This window comes from Nyctereutes procyonoides, unplaced genomic scaffold, assembly GCF_905146905.1.
Source record: "Nyctereutes procyonoides isolate TBG_1078 unplaced genomic scaffold, NYPRO_anot_genome, whole genome shotgun sequence".
NCBI lineage: Eukaryota > Metazoa > Chordata > Mammalia > Carnivora > Canidae > Nyctereutes > Nyctereutes procyonoides.
In genome coordinates this window covers 4,329,373-4,342,095 of record NW_026575135.1, presented here as the reverse complement: position 1 = coordinate 4,342,095, position 12,723 = coordinate 4,329,373, and the positions used below count along the sequence as shown (strand labels likewise).

General features: G+C 45.0%; 1 protein-coding gene across 1 annotated transcript in view; it reads left to right on the top strand.

The window, feature by feature from the left end:
• The window catches only part of PAPPA (pappalysin 1), a 239,259-nt gene that overhangs the window by 42,574 nt on the left and 183,962 nt on the right, over positions 1-12,723 (top strand). The window contains exon 3 of the mRNA XM_055301662.1: positions 10,669-10,814. Coding sequence (XP_055157637.1) covers positions 10,669-10,814 — 146 coding nt within the window. The remainder of the gene's footprint in view (positions 1-10,668; positions 10,815-12,723) is intronic.

The window sequence follows — 12,723 nt, the reverse complement described above, 5'->3', positions numbered from 1 at the left end:
GCCCCCCCCCCCCCGCCCCGGTTCTTGTCTCCTCTCTCTGGGCCTTCCTGTCTTTCTCCCTTCCGTGTTCTAAGTTGTTTTGGGGGATCTGGTGGTGAAGGGTGGAGGGCGAGGAGGTTACAGTCTTCATTTCAGGTTCTGACATTTGCCTTTCTTGAGTTCAGACAGCACAGCCCTCCAGCCTTGAGCTTGAACCCTGACTCCCAAACTCTTTGTATGGACACAGAAGGCAACGGTGGGTGACTAGAATGACACACACGCACAGACTACCTCAGGCTCTTACAGGCTCTTACAGGTAGGAGAGGGACATGAGACAGAGAGGGCTCTTTCCCAGGAGGATTCATGGTAGAAAAACACACTTTGCCCTGTGGCTTGGCAAAGCATGAGGAAGGAAGTGACTAGCTATTTCCAGTAACTTCTTAGCCAACATGGAGTAGGCCACTTTTTTTATCTTAAATTCTTCATCTGTAAAATGGGAGGATTTGGGTGGCTTATTTTTAAGATCCATAACTATTCATACATTTTTCAAATCAGATGTGGGAATCCAGTTTGTAGGCCTGTGGGGATTGCAACTAGACTACAAATGGGGAGCTTGATATTGGGCAGGTAAGAGCAAGGCCGTATGTTGACTCTGGGGACATCCAGGGAAATATGAGACCATGCCCCTGCCTTCAAAGTATTTACCAGCCCCTTTGACCAATTGAGTCTGATGTGTTCAGCGTAGCAGTGGAGCAACAATTATACTGGAAAGGATCTGACAACTGGAAAGGATCTGACTCCCAATACTCAAGTCTCTGCAGCAGCCTGCTGGCGGCACCCTACCTTGGGCAGTCTACGCGTCTGCCATTCTGTTTTCCCGTAGGCCCTGAATGTGGTGTCCTCTTTCCAAAATTCCATTTGAATTTAATTCTGCTTTTGGTAGCGTGACATACGATCTCATGCTATTCAGCATTATTTCCCCATACTTAAGAACTTTTTGATTGTCACATGACCGTTTGAGAGCTATCTGTTTTTAACCCTCGTGGGGACCCAGATTTGGAGATATTATTAGACTCATTCAAGCCATCCAGAGAGATCTCCATCTACTGTAATAACCGTGCTGTTGCGTCTCTACACGATTCTGCTCTTTGCCTACAGTCGGGTGATTTGTACGGGGCCACAGCTCAGGCCAAAATCTAGAAGTTGCCATATTGACACACGTTGGTGATGATGGAATTCTCGCTCTATCCTTCTCAAATGCAATATTGTTCAGCCAGTCGTCAGATAAGTTATATGGCTCCAAATTAGAGCCAAACTACACAGTCTACTGAAATACCGTCTGTACCCAGAACATGGTGTCTCCTACAACTTATGAAAAGGGTTGATTTGTCTTTATTTAATTGTGCTTCAAGTGGACGACAAACCACAGGGCAGCTGGTGAGCTGTGTATACTCTGCTTAATGTGGTCAGTTCTATTATTTATCAATTGTGGTTTTGATCCTCTACGAAGAAAGGGAGGTGGTGGGAAGAGCTAGCTTGTGGGCCCTGGAATTCCACACTTGTGTTGTGAAAACAGTACTTTGACGTGGGATGGTCACATTACTGTTCTGGTGCTTTTGAACACACCATCGTACTTTGTTATTTCCCCTTACTTATCAGGGTATTCTTCATGCTTCATGGCTTCCCGAAAATAATGAAACTCTGAGAATATGGGGCTATTGGAGCAGAGATTATAGGACCCCAAGAAAAGATCTTAGGAAAGTGACTATTTCAGTGTGTGTGTGTGTGTTTGTGTGTGTGTATGTGTGGTGTGTGCATACCTGTGATGTGCAGGCACGGTGCTAGATGCTGGGGGTACAGCAATGAATATTTCATGAGATAGGTGTGATCCTGCACTCATGGAATTTCCTGCAGGTAGATAAGTAGCTAGTTGGATAAATGCTTTATAGAGAAGTCCAAGGTCTGAGGGAATGCAGAGGATGGGTACTTGACTCATCAGGGGTCAGAGTCACTTCTAGCCTGAGTCATGCTAACCAAGTGAGGATAACTGAGCTCTCCAGAAACCAGGTGTTCTGACTCTTTGCCTTCTGTCCCAACAGTTTCTGAAACCCATTTTCAAAAAGGCAAGTGAAAAAAATAGAAGCTGAGTGGATCCTAGTGAAAAGGTGTTCATTTATAACTAGTGTCCTCTCTTTTGAGATTACCGTGTTCTAAGGACTACTCAGTACCCTTTATTTTATTATGTGAAGGATACCTTAAATGCTGTGTGAAGGAAGAGGGGGCTCATCTTCACATGCTTTATTTCTTAGTCAAAATGTGATAATTCCTCCTCAGTATTTTATTTTTAATGATCCAGAGCTCCGAGAACCTCTCCACTGGCCCAGCTACTTCTGAATCAGCATTTTCTCCTCCATCCAAATCCTCAGGATTCTTGATCCCACTCATCCTTGGGTCTCTTCCTGACCCTGTTGTGTGGAAAGCTGCAGACCAGTGACTTTCCTGAGAGTTGACTTTCCATGTGACTCCTCAGAGGGAGCAACCCCCAGGGAACCAGCTCTCCTGCTGGGCCTACAGTTTGGGGCAGCGATACGAAGGACTTTGAAGTATGGAATCTAAGCCTGATCAATGAGAAATACTCCAGCGGACCACATCAGAACCCAGACCTATTGTTTCACCTCCTCTTGCTCCCACCCCCACCCAGCATCACATTGTTCCCCATATATAAATACCTGTCCTTCCTAGATAGTGTCAGACCCACCTGCTTTTCTATAAGCCAGTGCCAGGGCCTTCTCCAGTGCCATCTGTCCTCTCATCTATCCAGTAGGCCTCTGTGATAATGCATATCATAAGAGAAGGTAAGGCATTAATGATTAGGGATGTGGTGTGCAGTACAGATGAGCAGCCATATCCGCCTCCCACACCTGTAACCAGGTAGGGGGACCTTGGGGAAATGGCATCACCTCACTGAGTCTTGGTTTCTTCCCCTATAAGCTGAGGGTGCTCATACTTAACACATAGGGTTCTTGTAAAGCTTCAAGAAATAATTTTGAAAAGTTTTTCAATGGTGCCGGTGTGTAGTAAACACCCCCAAATGGCAGGTTTTATTAGTATTATTGCATTATGTTGTGACCATCTGATTATTTGTCTCACTTCCTTCATAAAACTGCTAACCCTCTGAGAGTGAAGATTGTTTCTCTTCCATATTAGTATGCCCAGTTTCTAGCTTAGGGCATGGTTATAATAGAATCTCTGTAAGTATTGGTGAACAAAGGAGGAACACACTGAATGAATGATTTGCAGAGAGGAGGGAAGAGAGGAAAATGAAGGCAGGGAGGGAAGGAGGTAATGAGAGAGTGACTTATTCAATAAATGAATGAAAGAATGATCGATTTTTCAATTGCTCTTTGATTGGTGCCATTACATTTTTCTTAGACCATGTGTCAAGCTGCTATACAAGAGCTGTGATTTTGGAAACCGATCATTCAGGATTCTGAGAATTTAATAAACTCTCCAAGCACTTTATTTTTTCTGTGCCTCCTATACAAGAGAGGCAGATTTAGACATTTCTGACAATGAAACTAAGCAAGAGAATAAAGTCCAGATCATTGGGACCCTTGGGATGAAAACACAGAATCCAGGATTCAGAACTGGCCATGGCTTGGAGAACGCTTGGTAATTGTGACAAGGATATGGATGCAATAAACATTCTGAGGTTTATCTTGCTTTAATGACTTGCCTTGAGTGGCTTTGATCTTTGTATTTGATAATCACTTTCAAATGGTCTGGTGTGTTCTGAAATTGGAGTCGTGGTTCGGGGACTTGAGATCCTCCTCAGGAATGACAGGCTGCGATCAGAATATGGAAATAGGCAGTGCTAAGGGACTTGCTCTGTGAGTTGTAGAAACAGGTCAAGCACCTGTGGAGGAGATAAGCATCCCGGGCCAGTGATGGGAGCAGGGTGCCCTGGTGGGAGAAAGACAGCAGGCATTGGGAGCTAAGGGAGCTAAGGCTAGTTCCCTCCAGCAGCATGAGCAAGCTAATAAGAGAATTGTGCCTCCTGGGCCCTGTTCATGTGTTGGGCACACCTCTTGATGTTAACCTCCTTGAATTTTTATATTCCCCTGCCTAGATTGAATTCTATAATCCCCATTTTACAGGTGAAGATATTGAGGTTCAGAGAGGTTGAGTCCCTTCCCTAATAAGGTCACAGGCACACCTCTTGGCAGAAGAGGAAGGATTTGAACCCTAGACTGTCTCTCTCTTAAGATGAGGCTTTTTTAAAAAAAAAAAGATCATAAAGCCCGTGATTACAACAATGAAGTATCCCTTGGTGAGGCAATGCCGGAAAAAATGGTGAATACAAAAACGTGTGCCATAAAACTTGATGTACTTGTGCCCCCATTTTCATATCATTGATTGAAGACTAGACCCCATTCCAGAACAATCCTATCTAGAACCAGATCCAAAGATATTTAATGATGAAAGTAAGTAGCAGAGTCTTACTCTATACAACCATCTTCCATACGATTATGAGTAGAATACAGCTCTAAGGCACTCTATTTAAATGTGATGCTGAATTTTTTAATTGCCCCTTAAAAAAAAAAGATGTGCTTGTTTCTATGACACTCGGATGCTTTTCCTTTAATGTAAAAGAGCTGTCCCCAGCGTCTAGCGTAGAGGTGGCTCCTCACGGCCAGGCTTATCTGAGACAAACCCTCTCCAAGTCCGGGGCATCAGCACTTGGCCAGCACCATGGCCATGTCCTGCCTCCACCTATCGAGAGCCCAGGGAACAGAACTTGGGCAGCACACTTCTCAAAAATCTCCACCGCTATCGCTTCTACGACGGGAAAGTCAGTTGGCCTTAAGTGGGAATAGAAACAAACACTGGCCAGTGGCCAGTGTCGATCTGGGCTCACCGCGAGTCGTACTTCTGACCAACCATCTGCAAAACGAGAGCCAGTGTAGTCTTTTTTTGGGGTTGAAAAAACTCGAGCCCTTCCATAATTTCACTTAAGGGCTCTGTTGTTGTTGCTCTGCATTTTGAGTGTAGTTCCCTTTTGCTTCCCTTTCAATAAAACAGGCCCTGACAGCCCTCTCATTGAGATTATTACAGAGTTGTACCATCTCAGGCCAGTGCATTTAGGAAATATGTTATTGGCACTCACCAGCGAGTGAGATGCATAAAGAAAATATTCTAATGACAGTTGAGTTGAGAGAGCTTTGATCTCCCTCCAGAACTGCTCTCATGGCTTTGAAATGCAGTTCTGGCAGAGGGGTGAAGTCTGGGCGCCTTGGCACTCTGGGGCTGGGCCCCCCTGAAACTGACATTCCAGGGGACCCACAGCCTGCACGGTGGGATCCAGGGGCATGGGCTGCTGAGGAAGCAAAGGGACACCGAGACACCTGCCTAGAGAGGCAGCTTGTGGAGAGGGTCTACATTAGGAAGAGCTTTCCGGGTTGGCCCAATGTTTCCCAAACTCTGTTGGTTGTGCTGTTATTTGATTTTTGGCAGAGGCAGAGGTGAAGGTGAGGGGAAAAGGAATATGGTCAAATGTGTTTGGGAACGCTCTTACAGGATCTACTCTACTCCTGTTTTGCATGTTTAAGGCTCTGATAAGTCTTACAATTAAAAAAAGTACGTATTGAACATCGTTTAGCAGAGCATGTCCTAAACTCATTTGAATCATAAAATGCTTTCTCCTTAAATATGCACCTACTTCTTGTGGATTTAGCCCTCAGTAGACTGTGATTTGGAATCTGATTCACAAGCTCCCTGAACGGATAGGGATTCAGAGCTGCAGACAGGGCAGCTGAGTGTAGTGGGAGAGGCTCGACACTCAGGCAATGCAGGTCCTGCACGGGGATGCTCAGCTGAGGGGGAGCCCGGGGCTGCAGTCCTTCCCATGCCTGATCCTCAAAGCCATGCACTGTTGTAGGGAACTGTGTCCACCTGAATGAAGAAGTGATTTTACTAATTTGTGCAGAAGTGCTGCTGTACACAGGCTAGTGAATGGAGGTTTGTCGTCAGGCCCTGGCAATACCTTGGGCAAGTCACTTCGCTTCCCCGAGCCTGGACTTCTTCATCTGGTTTTGAAGTTACACAATTTAAGAGCATGGTGCTCAACAGTTGCTAATCAGTGGTCTGTCTGTCACACTCGCTCACTCCTCTCACTCAAGTTTTAGGGAGCACAGAGATATGAAGACTTGGTCCTCACCTACTTGAAGCTCATAGCCTGATGGAGAAGACGGGTGCTCACTGGAAAGATAACGCAAAGCAGGGTGATAAGTGCTAGAAACAGAAGGGGAGGCTTTGGAGAGGGAGAAGCTACTGTCAGCTAATGGTGATGATGGTTTTGGTGCTGCTAATAATTATCCGTGTCATCACAATACCATAACAACAATAACCTATGCTAGTCATTGAGTGCCTTCTACCCATCAGGCACTGCATGAGGCACTTTCTCTGTCTGACCTCTAGACCTCCTGAGAGGTGACTGTCATCCTCCCATTTTAAAGGTGAGGGTGATCAGGAGTGGATGTAAGCTGGACTTTGCAGGGAGGATAAGATTTTAAAAGGCAGAAATTCCGGAAGGAAGATCATGAGGCAGAGGAAGGAAACTAATGGGCATATAAGGAGTGGGCATAACTGGGGAAGCCCAGGGGCTCCAGGGATGAGGACACCATGAGTACTTGAGGCTGAGATTGCTGGAGGAAGAAGAATGTTGGATGGTAGGGATGAGATGTGGAAAGTCGAGACCCAGAGAACCACTCAGAGGTAGATCATTTAGGTTTATACCAGTAGGAAAAAAATAGGAGACCAGACCATGGAGAGGAGTGTGTGCCCAGGCAGTGCTGAGCTGTCCCATTTAAGCCTGCTGGGGTACTGACACTCAGAGAGATAAGGCAACTTGCCCATCAACATAGGTCTGTCCACCCAACTCTGAGTAGTACTGGCACGTAAATTAATAAATGCACTGACGTTTGGATTTGTATTGATTTTTATGGAGCATGAGTAATGAATTTTTTAAATAAATGTGACCAATTTGCAATATACACATGAGACTAACCTTCCCACAGTTGCAAAATGGAAATCCAAGCAGTCCTGAACGAGTCCTTTCTCTTCCCTCTTCACCATTCTCCCTAAACTCTAATGGCCTTTCTCTGTTTGACCTTCTCTGCTTTCACCTCCATTCAATGACAGGAGGAATTAAACATTCTCTTAAAGAGGTAGCAAGAGAGAACTAAATACCCACAAGGGCTTCTGCCCCCCCCCCCAAGATTTTCCCTTGATGCGTTTGAGAGACACCCAGCTTGGCTCTGAGTCGGTGGGAAGACCACAGGCAACAGAAGAAAAGCTCTTAGCCACAAAGCTGTTTTCCTTTGGGTGGGTCCCCCCCAAAAGAGACAGAGAGGAGAGAGGCAAGCGGGGAGGGGGCAAGAACGTGGAAGGCTGCCATGGATTCTTCCTCTTGGGGGAAATGGAGGTATCTCAAAGTGTGAAAAAAAAACACATACAAGCAAGGGAGAGGCTCCAACATCCCACATGTCTGCCTTGGGCCAGGATGAGTACCACCCCCTGAAAAGATTGGCTTCTGCAATTACAACTGAATAAACAACCAATTAAAATGTCTCCCCCACCCCACCTCACCCCATCTCTTCTTCTCATGAAGCTTTCTCAGCCCTAGAGCAGCAGGGCAAAGAGGTGACTTTGTCTAATAACATCTGTGTTCTCTGCCTGAGAGAATGCTTGATGGAAATGGACAAATCAATTAGAAAAAAATAAATAATGTGGAAAGGGCTGATCCAAGAAAATCTCAGCTTCTCTTTGTTTTCATTCACCCACGCATTGTTTCCCTTTGCACCATGGCCCTGCATGAGCCTGGAAGTGAGGGTGAGGCTGTGGGAAGAATTGGACACATAGAGATTTGTGCTTGGCTTTGTCACTATTTATGTGATCTCTGAACCCCTGTTCCTTCATCTGTAAGATGGGGATAAATAATAAGAATAGCTAAACAGTGATTGAGCTTTTCTACATGCCAGGTATTGTTCTAAGCCCTTTGCACTTCCTTTATTACATCCCAAATCTTCTGGGCAACTCGATGAGGTAGATTGTTTTGTGTGTACAGCAATTGGCACAGGCAGTGAAGTAAATTGCCCAGGGTGACCCAAACATTGGGTAGAGGAGCTGGATTCAAACCTAGGACTCTGGCTTCAGAACAAGTCATCCTACCTCCCCACTATGCTGCATGACTTCAAATACTGCAGTGATGGGATGAGAGGTATTTGCTAGCACAGGGGCTGGCCTACAGCAAGTGCTTAATACATTTTGGTTTTTTCTCTTCGCTCTTTCCTTCCCTGATCACAAAGTAGACTGGCCAAAACTCCTTATGAGGCTTCCAGTCTAAGAAGGTGAAGGTAGGATTTCCAGAGTGAAGAAGCATGGAAGCAATATGTTGGGTCAATATCTGAGCATGTGGCTATCCTTAAAAGTGGTCAGTTCAACCCAGACATAGCTATGACCTCTCTTAACCCTGTCTGTATCTCTAACTCATGTTCACCTTTTCTTGAAAAGCCAGGAAAAAAAATACGGCAACTGATCGATTATGGGCTCTTGATGATGTAGGGAATGGGGAGGGCTCTCTAGTTCTCAAATGTATCTGTTCCCATTAGAGTAGAGGTGTGGGTCTGTGACTCATAGGAATGCTCTTATGAAGCACCGGGTAGCTGCTGCTTATCCCAGTGTATTAGTAAGAAAACTGAGGCCTCATAGGAAGGAGACTGGGACCTAAATATTTTAGCTTCTTCCTTTCCCAATGTAAATTCAACCCCATTAACATTTACTGAGTGCTTACCTGGTGGCAAACCCTATGCTGAAAACCGGGTAAACAGAAATGGAGCCACAGACAGTGGTGGATATGGAGTGATGATTTGGAATAGTGTGAGTGCGCATATAATAGGAGGTGAATGAGTGTAGAGATGGGAATCAGGGAAGCTTTCCTTGAGGTGCGGTACCAGCATGGGCTTTGGATTTGTTCATCAGAGGACAAAACGCAGAGCAGAGTCCCTGACAGAGGGAACATCTCGAGTGGCGGCACCACAGAGGATGCATCGTGGTAAACACCCCAAAACCACAGTGGGAAATTTGGAGAAGGAGCAGAGAGAGACGGGGCTAGAGAGGGAGGCAGCTTCTTGGAGGCCATGCTGGGGACTTTGGACTCACTCTTTCACATACAGGACATCCTTCCATGACCCCAGGAGGGAAAGAAAAGGGAACTGCCATAAGTTTTCCCCCAGCCAGGATTTGTGTCAACCCTTTATGGGCAGATATGAAAAAGGAAACAACTTCCAGCTCCCTGTGGGACCTTAGCAAGGTCTGAAGCTTACATCTCTTTTCCCTCTTCTGGAGTATGGGCATCATAATACAACCTACCTCAGCCTTATTAAACAGATTAAGGGAGATAATCCATGTGAAGTCAGACCACATGGAAGGGCCCATCAAACACTAAATACCATTATTCATAGACGTCCTCTCACCTACCACGTCAAGCTGCCTGCGTGCTTGTTTATGTATGTTTTTATTCATTTATTCATTGATTCATTTCCAGCCTTACTCAAGAAATGATTATCAGCTGCTCACAAGGCCATATGACAGCAGACATAAAACAGAGGCTGAGAGACTCAAGAGAGGAGAACAAGATGCCTGTGTCTATAGAAAATGATCCATTGAGTAATAAGCCTGTGACTGATGGAGAGCTTTAGCATTTCAGTGGTGATAGGAGAGTCACACTCTTTGAAGGAGGAGTTCTTATTTACTAAGCTCCTAGGACATGCCAGCCTCTTTACAAAGACCGTTTCTGCCTCTCAGCAGCCTGTGTTCAGCCTAGGTATTAAGGAGCTGATGATGATAACAGGGGTTTAGTTCACTTTTCTGATACATCAGTCTACAATGGCAGCCACTCCAAATACAATATCCCTCTTTAAGTCCATTGTACAGACAAATAAATAGAGGCTTAAAGAATGCAGAATCATCAAGGGGGAGGGGGAAGCGTGATGCCCAGTGACAAGACCATAGGTTTCCAAGGTACACAGAATTGGCCTTGAAACCCAGTTCTGCAACGTTGGGCAACCTATTTCATCACATTTGGGCCACATGTTCCTTATTTTGAAAACAGAGCAATAATGTCTCTTTGCAAGGTTGGTATAGAGATGCACAGCAGGCCTCCTAGTGCAGCTCTGTACTTGCCAAATAAATGGTCTGATGTCCACAGTGAATGAGTGAAGTAGAGAAGAAGCCAAGACAAGAATACGTGTTATCTTTTCCATGGTCTGTGTTCTTAGTTTACAGTCATGTTATGTGGCCCTGTCACTGGGCAAAATAGCAGAGTCCTTAAGGGCAAAGATGCTGACTTTAGGTAAATCCAGGTTCTAACCTGAACTCTGCTATTTATAAGCTGAGTAATCTTACCATGTCTCTTAAACTTGCAAGGACTTAATTTTCATAGCTGTGAAATGGGGTCATCTCAATTAACCTTATAATAGTATTGGGGGAAGCCACTGAGGTGATGTTTATAAAGTGTTTAGCAAAGTGCCTGGCACATAGTAGCTCTTAATTACTTGGGGGAATAGCTGTTATTTGAATAGTACCTTTTTTTGGATGGTGATGACAGCCAAGGTTCTTTTTCTGTTACAGAGCATACTTGGATGTTAATGAACTGAAGAACATTCTTAGACTGGATGGATCAACACACCTTAATATCTTCTTTGCAAACTCCTCGGAGGAGGAATTGGCAGGAGTAGCCACTTGGCCATGGGACAAGGAAGCCCTAATGCACTTAGGTGAGAATTAGAAACTTCTTCAGGAGGAAATTGAATTAGCACAGGAATAAATTTAGTGGTGATGAAAACGGTGGTGGAAATCATGACCATGATGATGGCGGTGGTAGTGGTGACGATGAACAATCTCTTTATCGCTTGTTAGTGCACAGAACTCTTCAGCATTCCTCATCTCGTTTCAACCACCAAGCATTGCTCTGAAGGAGATAACATGGTATCATTAACCCTGTTTTACCAGTGCAGAAACCAGGACCCACAGAAGGAACAAGGTTTATCCAAGGTCACACCCAAGTCCATGGCTGAACCACATTTGAATTCAAGGCCCCAGCTCTGTCCGTTGACAGCTTTCTTCTTAGTGCATGCAAATATCTGCCCAGCCCATCAGCCACATGGTGCTGGCACAACCGGTTAAGGCTTGGCTTGAGAGATACCAAAGAGACAAGAGAAAGTGAGCTTGTTAAGAACTCCCTGTTTGCCGTGTTCCACCAACACCACCAGGAGCTCTTCTTACATCCAAATTATTCATATCCATAAACCAGACGTATGTTTATACAAACCCATCCCCAAAAGTCAGAAAAGACAATGGTTTTTGAACCAGGCCCTGTGAGTCAACATTGATCATGATTTTTCCATGCTCTCTTCCATACACGTCTATATGTGCATGTGCGTTTGTGTAATTTGTGCATATTTGAAATCACAGCATAGGTAAAATTTTACGTTTTTTTTTTTTCTTCGTATTATGTCACTTACATTATTCTACAGAGTAGCAGTCTTTCTAATCACTTCCAGTCCAGCTTTTTCTCTTAACATCATAAGATAAAAGCATCCTTCTGGGTTATTTCCATCTCCCTAAAGGTGATGTTTTAATGACCACACAATATTCCATTGAGTGAGGCACTACAAGGTACTCAACCTTTTTCCCCTTGATAGAATGTTCCCGCTGTTTACACCAGTGGATAGCAATGCCTCCCGCGGTGAGAGTCTTCATTCGGGAAGGTTAGGGCTCCGCAGAGTGACAGTGCTGGCTGTTTCCCTAGGCCTGCCTGCTCTCCCAGTGATGCATCCAGAATCCAGTCACCGCTGTCAATCTGCGGTATCATGGAAATGAGGGACCCTGCAATCTCACATGATGGAGACTTCAAACTCTAGAGTTAGTTCCCTCCAGATTGCTCTCTTTCTCACTTGTTTTTAAGGGAATGAACAACTTGTGTGTGTGCACGTGTGCATGTGTGCAAGCGTGTTGTGGTGGTGTAAATAGAGCTAGAGACAATGAGAAATCTGTAGTGGTTCCCGACTGGGGGCATTTCATCCCCTTGGAGACATTTGGTCATGTCTAGAGATAGTTCTGACTGTTACCACTGGGGGAATGCTACTGGCATCTAGTGGGTAGAGGACAGCGATGCTGCTGAATCTACAGATTTAGCAGGAAAGAATTATCCAGTACAAAATGCCAATCATGCTGAGGCTGAGAAATCCTGAGATAGATGATGGATGGGTAGACAGACAGACAGAGGTTGGGCAGAAACAAGTATGCAACTTAGAAGCACCGGAAAATAGATGATTTGTATCTATCATGTGCCTGGGATGACATATGGGACCCCTCCTGGCCCACAGCATTACGCATGGTTGTTCTCAGCTATGATCTTACTCGGCAGTATGACCTTAGGCATGTCTCTTTCCTTCCCCAAGCCCCAAATTGCTCAGATTTTGAATGAACAGTTTAGACTAGATGGCCTCCAAGGACAGTTCTCAGCACTGAAATGCTGTCCTATTGGAAAAGCGACTGAAAGTCTCTTGATCAGAGTCTTAGAAGGCCTCTAAAGTTAGAGAAAAAATATTCCTGATGATTCTGTGAATTTCTGGGGCTGGCTCAGGACCAGGAATACAGAAGGCTATAAATCCATAGCATGTT